Genomic DNA, 23,249 nt, shown 5'->3' with positions numbered 1-23,249 from the left:
AAATGATGGCAGGCTGAAGGCAGATGAGATTCATGTGTCTGTAAAAAGATCGATGTGTGAAGCATACAACAACTACCACCAACATACCTTAGCAAAAGATCTTGCCAAGAACCTGAGAAAATTCTGATCCTACATAGATCACTTGTTGACCAGTTCAGTGTGGCAGTAGATGATAGCAAAAGAAAAGCCAAAATTTAAATTTTGTGTTTATGAAATCATTCACATAGGGAATCATACAATCATGGCATTGTCTGACCATTGCACAGACTCACATATGGAGAACATAGTAATAAGCATCCCTGGAGTAGAGAAACAACTGAAAAAGTTAAAAACAAATAAATTGCTATCCCTGGATGGAATCCCAATTCTGTTCTACAAAGAGTTCTCTATAGCACTGGTTCCTTCACTATTTTTCTTTTTACTCCAAATCCTACACCACGAGTGTGTGGTTCTCCTGCACTTTTCTTTTTTTCATTCAGAATACGGTGTACCCTGAACTAGTCACATTGGTGTGTCATTCACTTGATAATCTGGTTGCACTTAAGGTATCAAAGTCTATATCTAATCTAGCTAGCTTATGGGCAATGAGAGCCATTCTTCTTTCTGATATCTTACCATTTAATTCCAAAGGTGTCATGACTTTCCACATCCAAATAATCATAATCATATTTTTCTCTCTCGGTTTTTGCCCACAGATTAGGAATGGCATTTTGGGTGCGGATTCCGAAGCAGGTGTATAAGTGACTACTGCTGTAAAGCCCACCTTTTCTAAGGCCTTCCACATTCAGGATGGGCAACAGCTATCCTAACTAGGCCTGCCCAGTTACAGATGCAGCACTGGATCCTCGAATAGTCGGGAGTTCTCAGCGAGGTGACCATCACACATTTGCCACCATTGTGCAGGTCCAGACTAGCAGCATCCAGCCTTGCTCAAGCTTGCTATCACCATCCTGATCCCACTGACATTAGGCTTAAAGGAAAATGGCAGGAGAAATTGCCATTCACATTATTTTGTTTATGGTGGATCTCTCTCAGCTTGCAAGGAAGTAACCCACTCGTTATGATTCTGGAACCATTCAGCACTGAACATAGGTGTCAAAAATGTGATTTCAGACACAGGAACTGCAACAAACTGCTGCAAACTCAATTTCAATAGAGCAGCACCTTCGCCACCAGTTGATGTGACATGACCTCTTCCGCTTACGTCTGTGGGGAATCTCAGGTGTGATATGTTTCTCTTCTGTTTTCTTTGTGATTGAGTCCTAGGGTGTTGAGGAAAAGAACTATGTGAAAGGATATGGGAAGAGACGGAGCATTGTGGGACACACTTCTCCAGATTCAACCTCTGTGGCATGTCTAACATGAGAGACCTATCCAGTAGCTATGTTACCCCCAGCACAGCCCTGAGCTTTTTGCAGACCTCTAGCTTTATGCAAACCTCTAAGTTGGCATGGTGGTATCCCTTGGAGAGGTCAGCACTTATGAATATATATGATAAAACACCATTACTTGTGACATATTCATATTTTTGCAGCACCTCTTTTATTGTTCTGTTGTCAACTGAAGAATGCAGTATTTTAAGTTTCTTCTCAAGCTATGTACACCCCACCCCATCACCTCTCCTTCTTCTAATTTCGCGACATCAGTCTCGAACTGTGGATCACAAAGGAATAGATTCTCCGTAGAACATTCTTTGAAATCTCATACATTTCCTCTGCATTCAATTATTACCTGAATTTGGAAAAAGGTACAATGAAAATAATGTATAAAATAAACATTCTTTGTTATGTTGTACTTCACATGCATTCTATAACAAAAAATTTGAAACTGTTATTTTCTGTTGTAGGAGGTAAGTCTGATGTCAAAACCAAGAAGATGAATACTGAGTATTATAATAAAGAAATACCAACTCTCAAAAACTGCAGTTTCTAATTCCTGACAGTTTGTCATATACAAGGTATTTTGAAAGGAATGATAAGTATTTCAGAACGTGGGTTTATAGACTGTTTTGTGTTGAAAAATACATATTCTCTTCTCCACTTCCATTGGGTATGGGAATACAGCAGTTTAAAGTTGCTGCACACAGTTTTTCCGTGCACACTTCATTCTGAAACATAAGACTAACACTTATAAGGCAAGACTTCATTTTCAAGCTCTCTTTATGCCAAAACAAGCAGTGAACAATGCCTCACATCTTTATGGATGCTTAATGTAAGGCAACATAAAGTTCCGCATTGTGCCCTCGGTGGGCAATTTGACCCAATCAACCACTGTGTCATCTTATGCCAGAGGTATCATTGGATATAATATGGAGGGTCCAGTGGCCAGCACACCACTTTCCCAGTCATTGTAAGGCTTTGTGACGTAAGAACTACAACCAATTGGTCGAGTAGTTCCTCTGTGCTTAATATGCCAGCATGGTACTTGTGTTCAAGTTTTTAAAGAAAATGCTCTTGCTGCTTATAGAGAATACTGTAAACTGTTTAACCTCATTTTCAACAGATTTAGGATCCTGGTATAGTTCCAGTACAAAACATTTCTCGGAAATGTACAGATGAACAAAGTGTAGATTAAGAGGTAGCCATTCTTCAGTTAGTAGAATATTGTTCTACAACAACCATGTGTCAAATTTCAGCAAGTTTTAAGTGATCTACATACATGAGTATAGCAACCGGTTATGGGTTGTACTACTGCATAAAAGCTAATTCCTAAATACAATTGCTTGGCATATTGTTAGCTTTGGTGAAACCAGTGGGAAGAGACACTACAATTGTTGTAGCTACAATGATGACGATGATTTTCAGAGTGAGTCTATATCACAGAATACTGTGCTAGATGTTTACTGTTCTGTAATAAGTACATAAGTTTACTGTAAATCAAAACTGGTATTTTACGATCATTTGTGAAATCACTAAATAGTTTTATAACTTTTTTGTATAAATAATATTACACTTCTCAGGAAAGCCAAAGTGTCTGGTGGTTCTATCAGCTTGGTACTATAATTGAAACATTGGATATCACTGCACTGTCAGGCTTAGTGGTAAAGTACATGCCTGGAAATTGAAACGTCAGGGATCCAATTTCAGTCAAACTATGGAATATTTTAGTCTGCCTTTAAAGTAGTCACCACCTCTTAATCATGTGAAGTTTCACTTGGAACAGCACGTGGTTCAAATGCAATCACAATAAAAGATTAGGGACATGCAAGTTGCTGAAGTGGTACCCAGTAGAAAGATTTGACCAGGAATAATAATAATAATAATAATCATTACTATCATATTATATTTTTGGGAAATATAAGATGCAGTACCAGAGGAGTTTTGGGGATGATTTTGGATACAGTTCACAGTAATCTAAATGTTATAAAGAACAGTGTTTATTTTGATAATCAAATATACAGTATGATCTTTTTCCTGAATTAACCATTAACCATCTTCATTAGCATTTTTTTTTTCCTTTTTTGCCATTCCTCAGAACACCTTGAAAGATTCTGTTAATATCATTATTTAGTAATTTGCATGATTATCTTCAGTTGGTGTTGTGTGCTTAGTATCCCTTCTCCCACATGTTTAATGTAACAGAGTCAGAAATTGAAAGAGTATTGCCAGTTTCCGTTTATCCATATGACACAATTGAGTGTTTTATGCTTCCTGTGCCTGTAATTTTTTCATAACATCATGAAGCATCTGATTGCAGAGTGCTGCATATGGATTCATTTCCACTAGCTGATGCTTTGCAAATTTGCTTCCCAAGTTTGCTGCAGCTTTGAAATCTTCCTTTGCTAGGTCATCATTGCCCTCCTTACGACGAATAATACCTCGCTGGCAAAGTGCTTGACACCCCGATTTACCACAGCCGTTGCTCAACTGTATCGCCAAGTTTAAGTCTGCGACAGCTTCTGAAATATTCAATATGTTGCATACCAACCTATCAGTAAATTACACACCAAAATGGTAATATTTTTATGTTCAGTAAATATGTAGGACTTTTCTCTCACCTGAAATTTTTCCACCGAGCCTGTATGCTTGCGCTCGATTGTTGTATGCAGAAGGTCTAGAAGGTGCCGTAGCTATGGCCTTAGTAAACAGGTTAATGGCAGCCTCAATATTTCCAGATTCTGCAAGGGTGACTGCATCCATTTCCAGTTGCTTTGCGGCTTTGACGGTGGGATCACTTTCATCTTCCTCATCTGGAATTTATTTTGAAATTAAGAAATAATTCTATACTCCATTAATTATTCTCATGTATTTTTTGTGTTTTTAAAACACCACTCATTCATACATAAATCATATTCTGTGTATGGCTTCATATAGTTTTACCATCAACAAGGTGCAGTGACTGAGTCTATAAATTTACAATTATTTACCGCCAGTCTGGTTTACTGCATTTGTGCCTAAAAAGGCACTAAGTGGATATAGCAGAATAACTAGAAAAGCAACTACTTTTGAAAAAAATTAGGTGCTTTTCTAGTTGTTCTGAGAAGACCTCATTATTTATTTCTGCTTCCTCAATATATACATAAGCATTTCATAATTGGCTGGTTTTTACAGTTTTGGAGAATAGAGTATAAGAAAAACAGGAAGACGAAATAAACAAAATAAGATGATGATAATGGCTACACAGGGCTACTGGGTACACTGGCTATTTATGGTTTGGATTTCTTTTCATGAATCCAGTCATGTGGAATCATTATGCAGCTGACTTTTAAATGACTATATCAGCTTTCAAGTAGAATGGTTCCTAAGACAACAACATCATCAATTTATTTCAAAATCTTTGTAAAATATGTATTATGTATTCATCTTTACAAAAAAAATTTCAATTCAACAAGACATAATATATAGCCAGCGGAAGATGAAATTGAAGAAAAGGGTCGTATATAGAATCTGACACAGCTATTATTTATGTTCCACGTATCCTCAAAAACCACTGGACTGATTTCAACCAAACTTGGTATACATACCACTTACTGTCTAGAAAAAATCACCATGGGGGTAAGAACTGCCTACCAGTCAAAAGGAATAAAGTGGGTTGGAAAAGAAGTGTGGACCACGATGCACAAATACCCAGTTTTATTCATCCAGTATTTGAGAACTAGTGCACTTAGTGACTTGCAACAAACTTTACACATAATTTCAAACCTTTATGGAACTTTTCTCACTGACACCACTCACATGAAGATAAAAGGAAAAATTTTATCAGTTACTACATTTTCACAAGAGGTGAGATGTTTTAAATTATTACTTTTTTGCTACTAACTGTATTCATGACACATTTTGCAGGCAGTACTCACATGTAGCACTTAATCTATGTGCAAAACTGTATCATTGTGTGACACACAGTTCAGGCGATATATAGTCATAAAAGCAGAGATGTGTGAGAAACTGCTGCATCATGCATGAGATTGAATTTATTACTCCTTTGATACTAAATCTGTTTGCAACACGTTTAGCAGACTGTATCCACATATGTCACTGAGTGTACCTACAAAATTATATCAATATTATGAAAAGGAAGAGCGAAGATTCTGAGTCACAGATGCACAGATGGGCACAACAAAAAGACTGTCACAAATAAAGCTTTCAGCCAGTAAGGTCTTTATCAAAAAGAGACCACACACTGACGTAAATGCACTTTAAAAAAACAACAACATAAGTTGATAATGTCTCAGGACAACAGCTTATCGGTGGCAAATTTTTTGAGAGCAGTTTCGCATATGATCTTCCTGAACTTACACCAAGGTATTTGCATAAGTTCAGAGATTCTAGTTGTAACTCATAGGTGTTGAAGTTATAGGATATCGCATTTTTTCATTCAGTGATGCACGGTACACAATTTTCCTTTTCTGAACATTTAAAACAAGTTGCCAATGTCTGCACTACTTTGAAATCTTATCAAGATCAGACAATATTTGTGCAGATTTTTTCAGGCAGTACTTCATTACAGTTATAGAAACGACTGATGTTACTATCAATATTGTCTCCAGGGTAATTATAAGGTTACTGTTAATATTGTCTCCAAGGCCATTAATACACAACATGAAGAGAAATGGTCCCAACACACTGACCTGGGGCACACTTGATGTTACTTCTACATCTATTGATGACTCTCCCTCGAAGGCAAAATGCTGCACCTTCCTACCAAGAAATCCTCAGTACTATCAGTACATATGAATGAGACCTGTGTTTTCTTCCAACTGCTGGTTGCAGTTTTAACCTACAATACACCGTGATTAAAGGAGAAGCTAACTAAGCTGCAAATTTGGACTCGGCTGCAAATTTGGTACAGACATTGATAGGAATTCCATCGACTCCTGGAGTTCTGTTCAATTTAAGCTCTTTCTCAACACCACTGGCACTGATATCTACATCACTCATCTCTACAATGGTGCAAGAATTAAATTTGGATAATACTCCTGGCTATACCCTTCATTTGAATATGGAATTCAGCATTTATGCTTTTGCTCTGATAGCCTCAATTTCAGTTCCTTGCTACATACACTGATCAGCCAGAACATTATGACCACCCACCTAATAGATGGTATGTCCATGTTTGGAATGGATAACACTGGTGACGCCTTGTGGCATGGAAGCAATGAGGCCTTGGTAGGTCACTGGTGGGAGTTGGCGCCACATCTGCACGCTCAAGTCCTCTAATTCCCGTAAATAGCAGGGGGGGGGGGGCTGAGTTCTGATGTTGCCATTCCTGGCCTTGTGACATGGCACATTATCTTGTTGAAAAATGCCTCTGCCGTCGGGAAATATAATCATCATGACAGAGCATACGTGCTCTGCAACCAGTGTACAATACTCCTTGGTCATCATGGTGCCTTGCAAGAGCTGCACTGGACTCATGGGTGCCCACGTGTGTTCCCCAGAGTGTAATGGAGGTGCTACCAGCTTGCCTATGTTCCCTCGTACTTATATCAAGGAGCTGTTCCCCTGGAAGACAATGGATTCGTGCCATCCCATCAGCATGATGAAGAAGGTATCAGGATTCATCAGACCATGCAATGCTCTGCCATTGTGCCAACATCCAATGCTAGTGCTCACATGCCCATTTCAGTCGTAGTTGCTAATGTCATGGTGTTAACATTGGCACATGCAGAGACCCATGGGTCAGCTGCAGAGACCCATCATTAGGAGTGTTCAGTACACTGCGTGTTCAGACACACTTGTACTCTGGCCAGCATTAAAGTCTGATATTAGTTCCACCACAGTTAGTCCCCTGTCCTGTTTTACCAGTCTGCCCAGCCTAAAACATCCAACATTTTTAATGAGGGATGGCTGCCCAACCCCACAAAATCTGGACATGGTTTCACCACGAGTAGAAGACACTCATCACAGCATTCCTCAAACACCCGACAAGTCATGCAGTTTCCAAATTGCTTGTTCTCAGCCTCTGGACCATCGCAATCTGTCCTGAATCAAACTCAGATACATTGTGTGCCTTCCCCATTCTACACATGGACAGCACACTAACCGATACTACGTGCACCATGCATGTGATGACTAGCCATTATTCCTTAACAGGTGACACGGATATCACCTGGATGAGTTTATATTGATAGTAGGTCAGTGGTCATAATGTTCTGGCTCATCAGTGTATGAACAAAATATCTCTGAGTTTTGTGAGAGATCTTTCATTAATATTTTGGTGTGGTAGTCATTGAAGTATTCACAGAGTGCCCTCTTGGCAACAAAATGTACTTCATTCAGATAGTGTATATCTTTATACTACACAAATGTAATTGAAAGTGGTAAAAATAAGTGACATATTCAAAATATCTTTACAAATATTTCTATTCATATGTTTCTGATGTCACATATATACCAAGGAATACCATTTTAGTTACCATATTCATAGGACTGTGGAATATTATTTTCCAGTCTTCTTGTCCAATGTGAGTTATTCTACTGTGCCAAATATAGTATGTCTGTCCACAGAGGCAGACTATTTTGAAGTTGGTTCTAGAAGCACAGCAGCATCTCCACAGTCCAGAAGGCGCAAATGGCTGTCCTGAATGTGTTTGGAAATAAAGATTGGAACTATATTTTATATTATAAGTTATTGGAAACAGTCCAGGAGCCATCAGCAGGTATCCTTAGTGTGTTCAACAAAGAAGAACAAAACTATTTTTCATATACATGTTACCTGAAACAAATTGTTCATAAATCAGGGAACATTATACAATAGGGACTTACCAAATGAGGCAGTGCAGCTGTTAGGACACTAATCTCATATCCAGGAGGATGGAGTTGCTCTGTCCAGCAATCTTGATATGGGTTTTCTGTGGTTTTCCTAAATCACTAAGGCAAATGCTGGGATGGATCACTAATCAAAGCCTCACCTGACCGCTTGTCCTATCCTCATAGATGACCCGTTCTATCCTCACAAAGCATGTTATATTTGTAGTAACCAAATTGTGCATGAAACTGATCCAAGTAACACACATATGGCTTTATTCATAAACCTTCGCATAATAATAGAAATAAGGCTTTCACGACTCCACATGTAACAAGACAAAAGAACCACACAGAAGGTGCAACATTTTTTTTTATTTTATAAATTTTATTTTATAAAATAAAAATAGATAAAAATTGCATATGAAGGAAGCGATTGCTCATGAATGTACAGATATAAAGAGAAGATTCAAGCATTCAGTGATTATTAATAGAAAATGTGAGTGTATCAGGAAAAAAAAAAAAATGTTTGGTAGGCACTCCTACAGAAGAAGAAAGAATGGAATGGAAATGATAGGAATATAAAGAGACAGGCAGAAAATATTGCAAGATGGTTAACTGGCCATGTAATTAAGTGGACAGACAAGGGAGGGGTAGGATTTAAAAGATAGGACACAAAAGAGCAATATAAGGACAAAAACAATAAAATAATTAAAATGATGATGCATACGATGCTGGGTATTAATGATGATGTGAGTAATGACAATAATAAATTATCAAAAGGAGAGTTGGGCTGGACAGCACTTTCCTCCAATAAGATAGTGCAACTCACAGTTCAGCTGAGAGGAGCAAACAAAAATAAATACCAGTGCTTCTCTTTTTTCAGGGAGGAAAGAGAAATTGGCTGGGATAGAGAAGAGGGAAAGTCTCTGTTTGGATGTTGGGTCCGTCCTTGCCCAGATTCTGAGTGACCTGCCATCCTCCCCTTCCAACAAGTGCCTCCCCCCCCCCTCCCTCCTCCCCATATCCAATACACCCTTACTCTCTGAACCAGTACCTCCAAAACTGCTGAGCTCTGTTTTTGTGTGCAGTACTGCGAGTTGCACTTCATGAAGGTAAGTGCTGGTCAGCATATCTGTCCCTGGCATTATAATAATTTTCTGAATTGAAAAATGGACAAATTATGTTGAAATTACCAGCAAAAGATATTGAAAACCAACATCCCATCCAAGAGAATTGATGTCATTCATTTCATTCATTCATCATAGGCCACAGATCACATCAAGGAGGAGGAGTGGACCAAATTGAGGTACATATTAACAAAAGACAAGCAAATCATAGAAACTTAATCCGTATACTTTATTAACAATTGACTTACCCCCTATTTGTTAATGATATTCATATTTATGCCAGCCAAATTTAATCAAGGTAATTGGAAAGAAAATCTTACTTTGAAAAACCTTACTGCCTCCTCAGTTACACTTAAATAGGTTGTTTTCGTCTTTCACTACTAGCTTAACATTTACTTGATTTCATTAGTATTTTGAAAGGAAATAGTTCTCAACATCTGTAGATACTGAACACTGTTTACAGTACATTACTATTTATCAAGCAGTATTACAACAAACACTGCTGCTAGACATGCAGCTAACAAAACTTTGTAATCTTTAAATCTAGAAAGTCAGATAATTTTCAGAAAGAGTGAATAATGAGGTATGTATTTAATTTTCTTTTAAGTCAGTTGAGTTCCCAATTTCTTGTTATATGTTAGTGGAACCTTGATGAAGGTCATTGCACCAGAATACATAGCTCCAATCTCAACCAAAACAAGAAGTCAAAACCTGTATGAATATAATTTTTGTGTATTGTATTATGATTATATGCTTCATAGTTTGGCTGGAATAAATTTTATTTACTACCAGAAAAAAAAAGAGAAAGAAAACATTAGTGAGTATTTAGAAGCGAGTGCAAGATATTGCAAAGGCTTCTGGAATATGTGTAGAGGCAAGTAATATCAATCAGTGGACAAAGGCTGCAATGACATGTTTCAGTAAATTTCATCTTTATACAGGGTGTTACAAAAAGGTACGGCCAAACTTTCAGGAAACATTCCTCACACACAAAGAAAGAAAATATGTTATGTGGACATGTGTCCGGAAACGCTTACTTTCCATGTTAGAGCTCATTTTATTACTTCTCTTCAAATCACATTAATCATGGAATGGAAACACACAGCAACAGAACGTACCAGTGTGACTTCAAACACTTTGTTACAGGAAATGTTCAAAATGTCCTCCGTTAGCGAGGATACATGCATCCACCCTCCGTCGCATGGAATCCCTGATGCGCTGATGCAGCCCTGGAGAATGGCGTATTGTATCACAGCCGTCCACAATATGAGCACGAAGAGTCTCTACTTTTGGTACCGGGGTTACGTAGACAAGAGCTTTCAAATGCCCCCATAAATGAAAGTCAAGAGGGTTGAGGTCAGGAGAGGGTGGAGGCCATGGAATTGGTCTGCCTCTACCAATCCATCGGTCACCGAATCTGTTATTGAGAAGCATACGAACACTTCGACTGAAATGTGCAGGAGCTCCATTGTGCATGAACCACATGTTGTGTCGTACTTGTAAAGGCACATGTTCTAGCAGCACAGATAGAGTATCCCGGATGAAATCATGATAACGTGCTCCACTGAGCGTAGGTGGAAGAAAATGGGGCCCAATCAAGACATCACCAACAATGCCTGCTCAAACATTCACAGAAAATCTGTGTTGATGATGTGATTGCACAATTGCGTGCAGATTCTAGTCAGCCCACACAGGTTGATTGTGAAAATTTACAATTTGATCACGTTGGAATGAAGCCTCATCCGTAAATAGAACATTTGCACTGAATGGATGAACCATTCGCAGAAATGTACCCGTGGAGGCCAATCAGCTGCTGATAGTGCCTGCACACGTTGTACATGGTACAGAACCAACTGGTTCTCCCGTAGCACTCTCCATACAGTGACATGGCCAACATTACCTTGCACAGCAGCAACTTCTCTGACGCTGACATTAGGGTTATCGTCAACTGCACGAAGAATTGCCTCATCCATTGCAGGTGTCCTCGTCGTTCTAGGTCTTCCCCAGTCGCGAGTCATAGGCTGGAATGTTCCTTACTCCCTAAGACGCCGATCAATTGCTTCGAACGTCTTCCTGTCGGGACACCTTCGTTCTGGAAATCTGTCTCGATACAAACGTACCGCGCCAAGGCTATTGCCCCGTGCTAATCCATACATCAAATGGGCATCTGCCAACTCCACATTTGTAAACATTGCACTGACTGCAAAACCACGTTCGTGATGAACACTAACCTGTTGATGCTACGTACTGATGTGCTTGATGCTAGTACTGTAGAGCAATGAGTCACATGTCAACACAAGCACTGAAGTCAACATTACCTTCCTTCAATTGGGCCAAGTGACTGTGAATCGAGGAAGTACAGTACATACTGACGAAACTAAAATGAGCTCTAACATGGAAATTAAGCGTTTCCGGACACATGTCCACATAACATCTTTCCTTTATTTGTGTGTGTGGAATGTTTCCTGAAAGTTTGGCCGTACCTTTTTGTAACACCCTGTATATGACTTCTCTGTTTTATTGTTTTGGTGCTCGCTCTTGATATATTTTGGTGCTAACTCGCCGTGTTTGTAATTGATGCTTTAGTATAAATATATTAAGTTATCTTTCAAGTGGGGAGCTTATCCTTTCTCGCTATCAATTCTGTTCACTTAAGGTAGATAGCTTAAATGGTGACCCCAACAAAGAACTAGAATAATGATTAACAATAATGACAGTGCTAGAATCAAGTTGGAGCAACAGCAGCAACCTCAAAATGCAGTACAAAAGGTACCACAGCAGAGGCAGGCTCTTCAAATGAACCTACAGGTCCCTAAAATTCAACGCAGGAACTTCGGAAATTTGAAACTTCTCACCTTCTGGAGAAAATGACCACACTTGCGGTTCAGGCAGGCAGAGTACATATTTTTGCAACATGGCATCCTTGCTTTATTCAACAGGTTTCATTGTGTAGTGCCACATTTGAAGCCCTGGAGAGCGGACTGCACAAACTGTTACAGCAGACACCGACTGGTGACATGTCGCTGAAGCAAATATTGTTAGGCTTTCGATCAGGAGTGAAAAAGATTTAGGTTGTTCACTGGCAGAGTTGGTGTTGGGTGAGTAAGTATGCCTACCTGCTGATCTACTAACTGACAAACTTACAGTTAGGCTAACTTGCACTTTGGCGCTAAGGCGCTGTGTTTGTAATTGGTACTTTAATGTAAATATATTAAGTTATCTTAGTGTGGAGCTTATTCTTCCTCACAATCCATTCTATTCACTTAAGGTAAGCACCTAAAGATGTATGGTTATCTACATTACACAATATTCTTACTGTAAATGTTGGCTGAATAAATACTGTTTAATTTACAAGGGCATGCTGAAACGTAATGCCTCAGATATATTTATGTGTAAACTCTTAAAGCTTTTTAAGTAAAACAATTGTTATTAACATTGTACATCTTTATTCTTCGACTTTTTTTACGAAGCCAAAATCTCACCTCTACTTCAACTATTTCAGCAGAGTCAAAGTGAAGTCTTCGAAGGTGTTCTTTAAGTTTTGAAAACAGATGAAAATAAAATGGAGACATGTCAGAACTTAAGGGAGGATCAGCGATGACAGTGAACCCAAGGCATTGGTCTGTGGCAGATGTTGCAGTGCCTGTGTGTGGTCTGGCATTGTCATGCTGAAGGATGATGTGCTCCCTGTGTGGATGAACTCTTCGAATTCAAAACTCAATTACAGGATACTGTTTCTCACATTACTACATAGTCACAGCTACACTCTGCAAACCGCCATGAGATGCATGGGAAAGGGTACATTCCACTGTACCAGTTATTAGTGTTTCTTCCCATTCCATTCACATATGGAGTGTGGGAAAAATGACTGTTTGAATGCCTGTGTGCATGCAGTAATTACTCTAATCTTATCCTTATGATCCCTATGTGAGTAATACATAGGGGATTGTAGTACATTCCTGGATTCACCATTTAAAGCTGATTCTTCAAACTTTTCGACTTTCTCGGGATAGTTTACATCTGTCTTCAAGAGTGTGCCATTTAAATTCCTTCAGTATCTCTGTGACACGCTCCCATGGATTAAGCAAATCTGTGACCATTCGTACTGCCCTCCACTATATACGTTCAATATACCATGTTAGTCCTATCTGGTATGGGTCCCACACACTTGAGCAATATCCTAGCATGGGTCGCATGAGTGATTTGTAAGCAATTTCTTTAGTAGACAGATTGCACTTCCCCAGTATTCTACCAATAAACTGAAGTCTAGCACCTGCTTTACCCACAACTGAAACTATGTGTTCATTCAGTTTCATATCCCCACAAAATATTTGTATGAGTTGGCCGATTCCAACAGTGACTCATTTGTATTATAGTCCTAGTATACTACATTTTTTTCATTTTGTGAAATGCACATTTTTACATTTCTAAACATTTAAAGCAAGATGCCAATCTTTGCACCCTTTGAAATCTTATCGAGATCTGACAATATTTATGCAGCTTCTTTCATATAGTACTTCATTATATATAACTGCATCATTTGAAAAAGTCTGAGGGTACTATCAATATTGCCTGCAAAGTAATTAATATAAAACATGACTGATAACGGTCCCAACACACTTCCCTGGGGCACACCTGAAGTTACTTCTACAGGTGATGGTGCCGCTCCATCCAAGGTAACATGTTGTACCCTCCATCTCAAAAATTCCTTAATCCAGTCACAAATTTCACTCGATACCACATATGATTGAACTTTTGACAATAAGCATAGGTGTGGTTACGTTACACATCACCACGTTATGCACAATTCGGAGGTCTCTAGCAGCAGAGGGCTACAAATGTGTAGACATAAAGAATAAATATGTAGAATGTTAATAACATTTGCTTCTTTAAAAAACTTTATGAGATTTCACGCAAAATGTTTGGAGGCATTACTTTCAGCATGCCCTCATAGATGCACTGCTGCAGAAGAAAATTCCACAAAACAACAGGAACTAAAAGTAATCCACATTGTTGGTTCTCATCAAATACACTGCTTTGCAATCCTGATAAAAACCAACAGATTATACTAGGATTGTCAAATGAGATAGAGGTGAAAGCAGTTAAAATTCTAGGAATTCATGTAGACTCTAAGCTAACTTGGGAAACACACATCAACCATACTTGCACAAAATTGTATCGAGTTACATATTTAATGTGGAAACTGAGAAGCCTGGTGACAAAAGAATATGGGGACACACTCTTCACATCACTGAAGTTCTAATAATTCAGAAGAAAGTGATACGGGCAATGAGCAATTCTGGTAGATCAGAACACTGCCGGCCATAGTTCATTCACCTGAAAATATTAACAGTTATTAATCTTTATATATACGCCTCAGAATTGTATACAAAAAACAACATAGCAGATTTTGAAATGAGGGAAACATATACCACCATAATACCAGAGGCAAAACAAAATTAGACATACCTAGGCACAGGCTGAAAAGAACAGGGAATTCCCATCTAATCAATAGTCTAAAAATATTTAATAACTTCCATTTTCTTCTTGGTCAGCTCACATAAGTAGCTTCAGAAGCAAGCTACTAAACTGGTTACTAATCAATCCTTTTTACAATATAACAGAATTTATTAATATAAAATCAATTGACATTAATTTTTAAGGATTTCATTATGTGATGTCACTGAATGTATTTATGTTATGTTATGGTGTATGTTATCATCTATGGGCACTATTTGCAATGTTCATTTAGCTTTAAGGTACTATTCAAGGAAAATATTATATGATATCCATGTAAATTGCCTATTCCACCTCAGGTGGTCAATGGTGAATAAAGAATCTGACTCTGAATTGACACAAGCCAACACAAAAAGAGATAGAGGAGAGTAGTGAACAGTGAAACATTCTATTTCAGCTGTTTCTAATAACTTTTTTGCTCCATGTTGATATCACTGTATATCGACCTTTAGCAAGGACATCTTTGGCTGTATTGGTGGGAAATATGGTGAGCTATATTCTTCTGTACATGCTACTGCATCTTCTTGATAGTGAGAAATTACAACATTTACTTGTAAGTTACATATTTTCCATAATACGTACAGCTACCTTTTAGTTGATGGTATATTTAGTACGCAGTGAAACACTTGTATACAGTACACAGTGAAACAGTGTAGATTTATGGATGCTGAGAAATTCAAGCCCATGACAATGTATCAAGTTGCAGAATTTATCCGTGAAAGTTTTCTGAAGGCAGTGACACCAACAAATTTAACTTCTGGGTTTAGAAAACGTGGAATTTATTCACTTAATATCAACATCTTTGATGGGTTGGATTTCCTTATGGTTGCAGTTCCAAACCACACTGTAAATTCTGATGGTGTGCCTAATCCAGTAAAACCACCCAAATGCTTTGGAAGTTAATATGCAAAATGATGAGGCAGCCAACTGTGGTTTATACACTGATAACAGTAGCACCAGCAAATCATGTACCTCACCAAAGGAGTTTCAAGGTTTTCCAAAAGCTCCTCCTATAAAAACAACTGGACACTCAAATGCAGAAGCAACATATTGAGTGCAACATCAGCAAAAATGGCTACTGAAGAAAAAAACTTTAACGAAAAGGATAAAGCTAGGAGAAAAGACAAAAATAAGTGTGAAGAGAGCCAACAACAGAAAAAAACTAAGCAATGTGAAAGTAAAAGAGCTTCAAGTGAAAGTGATGAATGAAGCAATAAAGATGAGGTATCATATGATGAATCAGAGGAGTGTTCATCACTAGATCTCTTTGATTTTAACTGGGATCTTGTGATTGGTGGCTATGGGTAGATGGTGATGATAAATATGAGGTATCATTCCTTTGAGAAAAAAATGGTTTTTGTGATTCCCAGAAGCAAAAGACATAGCTTCTGTATCATGTAAGGTCACTGCAATGTTTCTGCTTCCAGCACTGCCTATGGCTACTAGGAGAGTTTTCAAAATTAATTCTATATGCAATCAATTTGATATTCAGTGAGCAAAAGTTATTGTATCACAATGTTTGTATGTAACATATGTATTAATGTTTAATGTATGATTCAAGCTACTCAAATGACAATAAACATTTGGAGCGTCTCTTTCAAATTGTATGTTCATATATTAATTAGGGACCAAATTATTTTATTTTACTACATAATGTGGGCAATGATTTGTACTTTTAAATAAATACAAATATTTTGATCTGTAAGAAACAATTTCTTCAAAATCATAAAATATATAATTTTCGTTTCATTGTGTACTACTCTTTCCCACTAATAGGGAGAATGTTTGTCCAGGTTGGAAAGGAAAATAGGTACCAACATGTGACATAATTGACTGTGCAGCATGTATACACACTTCAAAGCACACTATTCACTGCAAACTGCAAATAGGGTTCTGCATCAGATGAGCTATACATGTATCCTTGTTGACCCAAAAAAATTGTCAGTTACAGTCCAGTGGATATAAAACGATCAGGCATGGCATTTTCTGACAGCAGTACTGTCAATGCGCCAAGATCAGAACTCTGCTACAGTGGTGCTGATAACGGGAGATTTCAAGGTGATTTCCTTGTTACACTTGGGGTGTCTGCTTGGAACAGCAGCACCTGGGTGTTAAACTTACAGTATTCTGAACAGAGGGCATGGATGTTACCCTTGATGTAAGAGAACACACAATGGGTGTGTTTGTATCCGTTTTAGGAGTGAAATCTGGGAACCACTGACACTGAAGTCAAAACCTATGTCAACAGAGTTTATTACTGCATCAAATAGTAAACATTTTAATGTTGAAGCTTGAAATAAAAAAGGACAAAATATACTACTCACAATGTTACTTTGAAAGTAAGGAGCAGAAACCACGCCAGGTTCTTATAATTGAAAGTGTTCGGATCAAGTACTTTTACACATGTACAAACACAGTTCATGGGCTTGTCTGATTGCATTAGAGGTTATGTTCACCAATTACAATAGCTTAAACTAGTAACCTTTTTCAAAACTGAGCACATTTCATCTGCACTGATTGCTTACATCATCACTCGTTCTACAGGGTGTAGAACAAAGTTCAAGGGCCTGGCAGAATTTCTATCAGAATCTATACTGAATTTGTGGACAAGTCAGTCCCTCTTTTAACTATAATCTAACATATAGCCCTTGAGCAAAAAATGGTGCCCAGTTCTTGGAAAAAAAAACACAGGTCACACCTGTCTACAAGAAGCATAGTAGAAGTGATCCACAAAACTATTGCCCAGTATCCTTGACATCGATTTGTTGTAAAATACACTCCTGGAAATGGAAAAAAGAACACATTGACACCGGTGTGTCAGACCCACCATACTTGCTCCGGACACTGCGAGAGGGCTGTACAAGCAATGATCACACGCACGGCACAGCGGACACACCAGGAACCGCGGTGTTGGCCGTCGAATGGCGCTAGCTGCGCAGCATTTGTGCACCGCCGCTGTCAGTGTCAGCCAGTTTGCCGTGGCATACGGAGCTCCATCGCAGTCTTTAACACTGGTAGCATGCCGCGACAGCGTGGACGTGAACCGTATGTGCAGTTGATGGACTTTGAGCGAGGGCGTATAGTGGGCATGCGGGAGGCCGGGTGGACGTACCGCCGAATTGCTCAACACGTGGGGCGTGAGGTCTCCACAGTACATCGATGTTGTCGCCAGTGGTCGGCGGAAGGTGCACGTGCCCGTCGACCTGGGACCGGACCACAGCGACGCACGGATGCACGCCAAGACCGTAGGATCCTACGCAGTGCCGTAGGCGACCGCACCGCCACTTCCCAGCAAATTAGGGACACTGTTGCTCCTGGGGTATCGGCGAGGACCATTCGCAACCGTCTCCATGAAGCTGGGCTACGGTCCCGCACACCGTTAGGCCGTCTTCCACTCACGCCCCAACATCGTGCAGCCCGCCTCCAGTGGTGTCGCGACAGGCGTGAATGGAGGGACGAATGGAGACGTGTCGTCTTCAGCGATGAGAGTCGCTTCTGCCTTGGTGCCAATGATGGTCGTATGCGTGTTTGGCGCCGTGCAGGTGAGCGCCACAATCAGGACTGCATACGACCGAGGCACACAGGGCCAACACCCGGCATCATGGTGTGGGGAGCGATCTCCTACACTGGCCGTACACCACTGGTGATCGTCGAGGGGACACTGAATAGTGCACGGTACATCCAAACCGTCATCGAACCCATCGTTCTACCATTCCTAGACCGGCAAGGGAACTTGCTGTTCCAACAGGACAATGCACGTCCGCATGTATCCCGTGCCACCCAACGTGCTCTAGAAGGTGCAAGATCTCCGGATCTGTCCCCCATTGAGCATGTTTGGGACTGGATGAAGCGTCGTCTCACGCGGTCTGCACGTCCAGCACGAACGCTGGTCCAACTGAGGCGCCAGGTGGAAATGGCATGGCAAGCCGTTCCACAGGACTACATCCAGCATCTCTACGATCGTCTCCATGGGAGAATAGCAGCCTGCATTGCTGCGAAAGGTGGATATACACTGTACTAGTGCCGACATTGTGCATGCTCTGTTGCCTGTGTCTATGTGCCTGTGGTTCTGTCAGTGTGATCATGTGATGTATCTGACCCCAGGAATGTGTCAATAAAGTTTCCCCTTCCTGGGACAATGAATTCACGGTGTTCTTATTTCAATTTCCAGGAGTGTATTAAAACATATTCTGAGCTCAAAGATAATGAGATATCTTGAACAGAATGACCTGCTCCATGCCAACATGCGTGGATTCCAAAAACATCAATCATGTGAAACCCAACTCTCACTTTTCCCACGTGACATACTGAAAGCTTTGGATCAAGACAGTCAGGTAGGTGCAGTAGTTCTTGATTTCTGAAAAGCTTTTGACTCAATACCACACCTATGCTTATTGTCAAAAGTACAATCATATGGGGTATCACGTGTAATTTGTGACTGGATTAAGGACTTTCTGGTGGAGAGGACACAGCATGTTATCTCATCATATGTAGAAGAAACTTAGAGTGTGCCCCAGGAAACTGTGTGGGGGCCCTTGCTGTTCATGTTGTGTATTAATAAGGTTGTATACATAATTAACAGTAACCTCAGGCTTTTTGCAGATGATGCTGTTATCTATAATGAAGTATTATCTGAAAGCTGCTGCACAAAAATTCAATCAGATCTCAATAAGTGGTACAAAGATTCGCAACTCGCTTTAAATGATCAAATATGTAAAACTCTGCACTTCACAAAACGAGAAAACGTAGTATCTTATAACATCAATGAGTCACTGTTGTAAATGGCCAACACATACAAATCCTAGGACGTAACAGTTTGTAGGGATATGAAATGGAGTGATCACATAGGCTCAGTCGTGGGTGTAACTGGTGATAGACTTGAGTTTATTGGCAGAACATTGGGGAAGTTCAATCAGCCAACAAAGGAGATTGCTTTTAAATCACTCTTGCGGCCAATTCTATAATATTGTTTAGGTGTGTTGGACCCGTACCAAGTGGGGCTAACCGGGGATATTGAACGTATGGAGAGATGCACAGCAATATTGGTCACAGGTTTGTTTGAACCGTGGGTGAGTGTCACAAAGATGTTGAAAGAATTGAAGTGGCGGACTCTTGAAGATTGAAAGTCTATTAACAAAGTTTCAAAAACCGGCTGAAAATGATGACTCTAGGAATATATTACAATCCCCTACGTGTAGCTCACATAGGGAACGTGAAAATAAGGTTAGTATAATTACAGCACGCAAAGAGGCGTTCAATCAATCATTCCTCCCGCGCTCCATATGTGAATGGTGCGGAAAAAAACCCTAACAGTGGTACCGGTACAATGAGACGTACCCTTTGCCATGCACTTCACGATAGCTTGCGCTATAGATTTAAATGTGGTTGTAGAGAATTCCTTCCAATGGCCAACAATAACCACAGTGAAAGTTCGAATGGTGACAGTTGTAATATCGTTGGAAGTCTCTTTATCTGTTGGGCGCTTTATGGAATGTGAGGTACCGGCAGCTAAATTTGCAGCCTACGCCTAGCACTCGTACGGACTGCGTCCCGCCTATGCAACAGAATATGTTTTCGATCTTCAAACCACAATAAAACTTGACCAGCCGTAAGCTTGCAATATCTGTACTAATGAAAACCTTGAGATCTGATTACATTGTAAAATCATGACACTGTAAAGTATGGTTCTGCTATACCTGACCTAATGTTGCAGCCTATCTCATCAATATTTTTTTACAACGAACTTTTCTTTTTCTTTCGGTGCATACATAGATTTTCTTCAATAATGGAATGACTGGTATTTGTTTAGAAACTTATTTTCGTGTTCTAGCATGGGCGAGAATGTGGGGGCGGGGCGGAGACATTTGAATCAACCTCTCGCAACCGTCCAGCAGATAAATTAAGTGCCTAAAGCAGTTTAAAGGGCATTTTCTTTGATGATGCTGTGTATTTTACAAACAAAATATAATTTATGACTTCAGAACGAGCCCGCCGAAGAATATACAGTATTAATTTACAGATTGGCCACAAAAATTTCTTCTCATATTAACATTGGTCTCACCTTCATTGCGGATATAGAGTATGTTTCATGTGACACCTGTTGGCGTAAATACATTCAGACGGAGAAACTAAACATGTTGGAGGTCTGCAGTTGAAGCTTACAGCACATACATTTGACCACCGGTCCATCTGTCGCGATTTGGGTTGTCCCATCGTCTAATAATGGTGTGCTTCCTTACTCTGGATGGCGACCAACACCCTTCCTCATTCTTAGCGCAAGTGATAGTGATCGAGTTATTCTGATAAGCAGTCCTGTTGACATTTTCATACAACATTCAGTATTACTATTGTTCGTTATGAATCCGAAACGCGATACTTAATCCACCCTCATACTGTGCAGATGTATCCGTTTATTTTTACGCAGTTGTATTGTTATGAACGTAGTGCTGCACTGCCGCAGAATTCAGGCGTACCAAAAATTATACTAATGAGATTGTGTGAAAATATTACTTCAAACGCTATAACTGACAACCATCTGGTGTTAAGCTTATTTCCTAAGTGACATTTGCTGCAGTACTAACTCTCAATACCAAAATATTTCTGTCTGGAAGTAACAGAACATTACAAGCTGGTGCTGAAGAAGACTAGACAGTACCTTTAACAGATTCGTCAGTTGCCTCGTCTGGCAATTTGTCTGCGAGGGACCCTAAAGGATTAAATATGGTATCAAGTATTTCCCTATCGTGTTGCGTTGACATTTTTACCTTTTCTCGTTGTTTATTTTTTTCGTCAAAGACGTTACTCTACACTGGGACTGTAATTAATTACATGCAATTTCTATTCGTTAAGAGGAGGAAACATAATCTATAATTTGATCGCCAACCAGGACACAAGTATTATCTGTATCAATCTTTCACAATTCGATGGATTACAGTTTCAGTCATCAAAATAGAGCACACATCTTTGGCGTAGACCCAATATGGCTGCCAGCGAAGAATTGGATGTTGTGGATAGCTGGGAAGAAATTGAAGACTCTGGAGTAAGTGTGACATGTCTTGTTTGATAATTCGGGCTTTATTGTGTCTTCTACAACTGCAACTGTTCACTTGTTTTAGATTTATGTTGGGTTTTAAAGGTACTGGCAGTGAAATGAGAAGAAAGTGCTTGTTTGATATGTTAAGAGCGCCGCTGTACCGTGGCCGACATTTTACCTGTTAATTATATGATTCCATTTAAATAGCGACAGGTTACGTCTTCCATAGTTACTGTAACTCCAGACACTTAGTTTGATTGCTTCAGTGACTATTTGAAGCGTTGTAGTGGGCTTTCAAGTGTTTAAAGACTTCTAGTTCAGTCTGCAAGGCAATTGACACAAGCGAATTTGAATCCAGTTTTCTGCTACAGTTTTTGCAGTGGAAGTGATATTTTTGTATTACTTATGTAACCAAAGGAAGTTTGTCGAGGCACCCTAAAGTTATTATTTTTTCTTCATATTCACAGGTCTTGGATAGAAAATTCTTACCATCACCTACAGCACCAGAAGAGACTGAGAATGTTAAGTAAGTGCTTAAATCTAGTTATCCGTCAGGGTCTTCATTATTCGGTTTTGGATACATGACATTTATTTCCAGCCCTGTTATGTCGAATGGGCCAATAATTTTGCAAAGCAACCCATTTCCAATGCCGGAACCTGCAGTGAAAATACTTAAAAGGCCTCAGAGGACTGCTCAGGGTAATGGAAATGGACACCTGCTTAATGGTGATACCAAACCCCGTCAGCCTGTAAGAACCCTTCAGCAGGTAAAACTACATCTATATCTAAAGTCTTCTGCGTGTGATATATCAATTTGTATCATGTTTGTGTGAATGCCCCTATACACAGCTTAAAAACAAAGAGTGAGAATAGAAAATGAAGAATGAGTTGCTACTGAATTGACATTTTCGTAGTGGAAGTATTGTTGCGATACGAAACATATTTAGCTTCGATTACTGTCCCTAATTGTAGATCTTAAGTATTACATTGAAAAACGTAGTGTTTAGACTAATAAAAGATTAGTCGAGCTGTTATTCTGAGATTACATGGTACTCAACTTTTATTTACTAGTTATTGTCTTTTGTGGGAGTGGTATTTTCTTGCCTTCAGCAAATCTGAGAACAAAGTCACTCAATTATTGGAATATGATGTAACTTGATATTTTTTTTTTTTTTGCTTTTGACGGAAGTGAATTCTAAAAAAAATTCCTAGCACTAGTCCACTTGGTTTATAGTCTTGCATTTATCCTCTGAGCCACTGAGCGGAACCTATTACTGGAAATCTACCAAATAATGCATAGGCCAATATCCGTGCTATACGTGCTTTTCTGTTCCCGGAAAAAAATACTGAGTGAAGACTTCCACAAGCTTATCAGTGGCATTTTTG

The 23,249-nt window shown here is 39.4% G+C and overlaps 2 protein-coding genes across 2 annotated transcripts in view; one reads left to right on the top strand and one right to left on the bottom strand.

The window, feature by feature from the left end:
- Window positions 1-3,354: 3,354 nt before the first annotated feature.
- On the bottom strand, window positions 3,355-21,625 carry LOC126251470 (tetratricopeptide repeat protein 36). Its single transcript, XM_049951909.1, has 3 exons — window positions 21,486-21,625; window positions 3,998-4,189; window positions 3,355-3,898 (listed from the first exon to the last, which is right to left on the bottom strand). Exons 1-3 carry the CDS (start codon window positions 21,586-21,588, stop codon window positions 3,642-3,644), a joined length of 552 nt encoding a protein of 183 aa, XP_049807866.1. The 5' UTR covers window positions 21,589-21,625; the 3' UTR covers window positions 3,355-3,641.
- Window positions 21,626-21,756: 131 nt separating this feature from the next.
- The window catches only part of LOC126251471 (SUZ domain-containing protein 1), a 54,829-nt gene continuing 53,336 nt past the window's right edge, over window positions 21,757-23,249 (top strand). The window contains exons 1-3 of the mRNA XM_049951910.1: window positions 21,757-21,869; window positions 22,331-22,389; window positions 22,462-22,630. Of these exons, the coding sequence (XP_049807867.1) occupies window positions 21,810-21,869; window positions 22,331-22,389; window positions 22,462-22,630 (288 nt within the window). The 5' untranslated portion in view covers window positions 21,757-21,809. The remainder of the gene's footprint in view (window positions 21,870-22,330; window positions 22,390-22,461; window positions 22,631-23,249) is intronic.

The sequence above is a fragment of the Schistocerca nitens genome, chromosome 4 (genome assembly GCF_023898315.1).
Source record: "Schistocerca nitens isolate TAMUIC-IGC-003100 chromosome 4, iqSchNite1.1, whole genome shotgun sequence".
In the NCBI taxonomy this organism is placed as follows: Eukaryota; Metazoa; Arthropoda; class Insecta; order Orthoptera; family Acrididae; genus Schistocerca; species Schistocerca nitens.
Note: the sequence above shows the minus strand (reverse complement) of the source record. Positions and strands in the feature narration are given on the sequence as shown.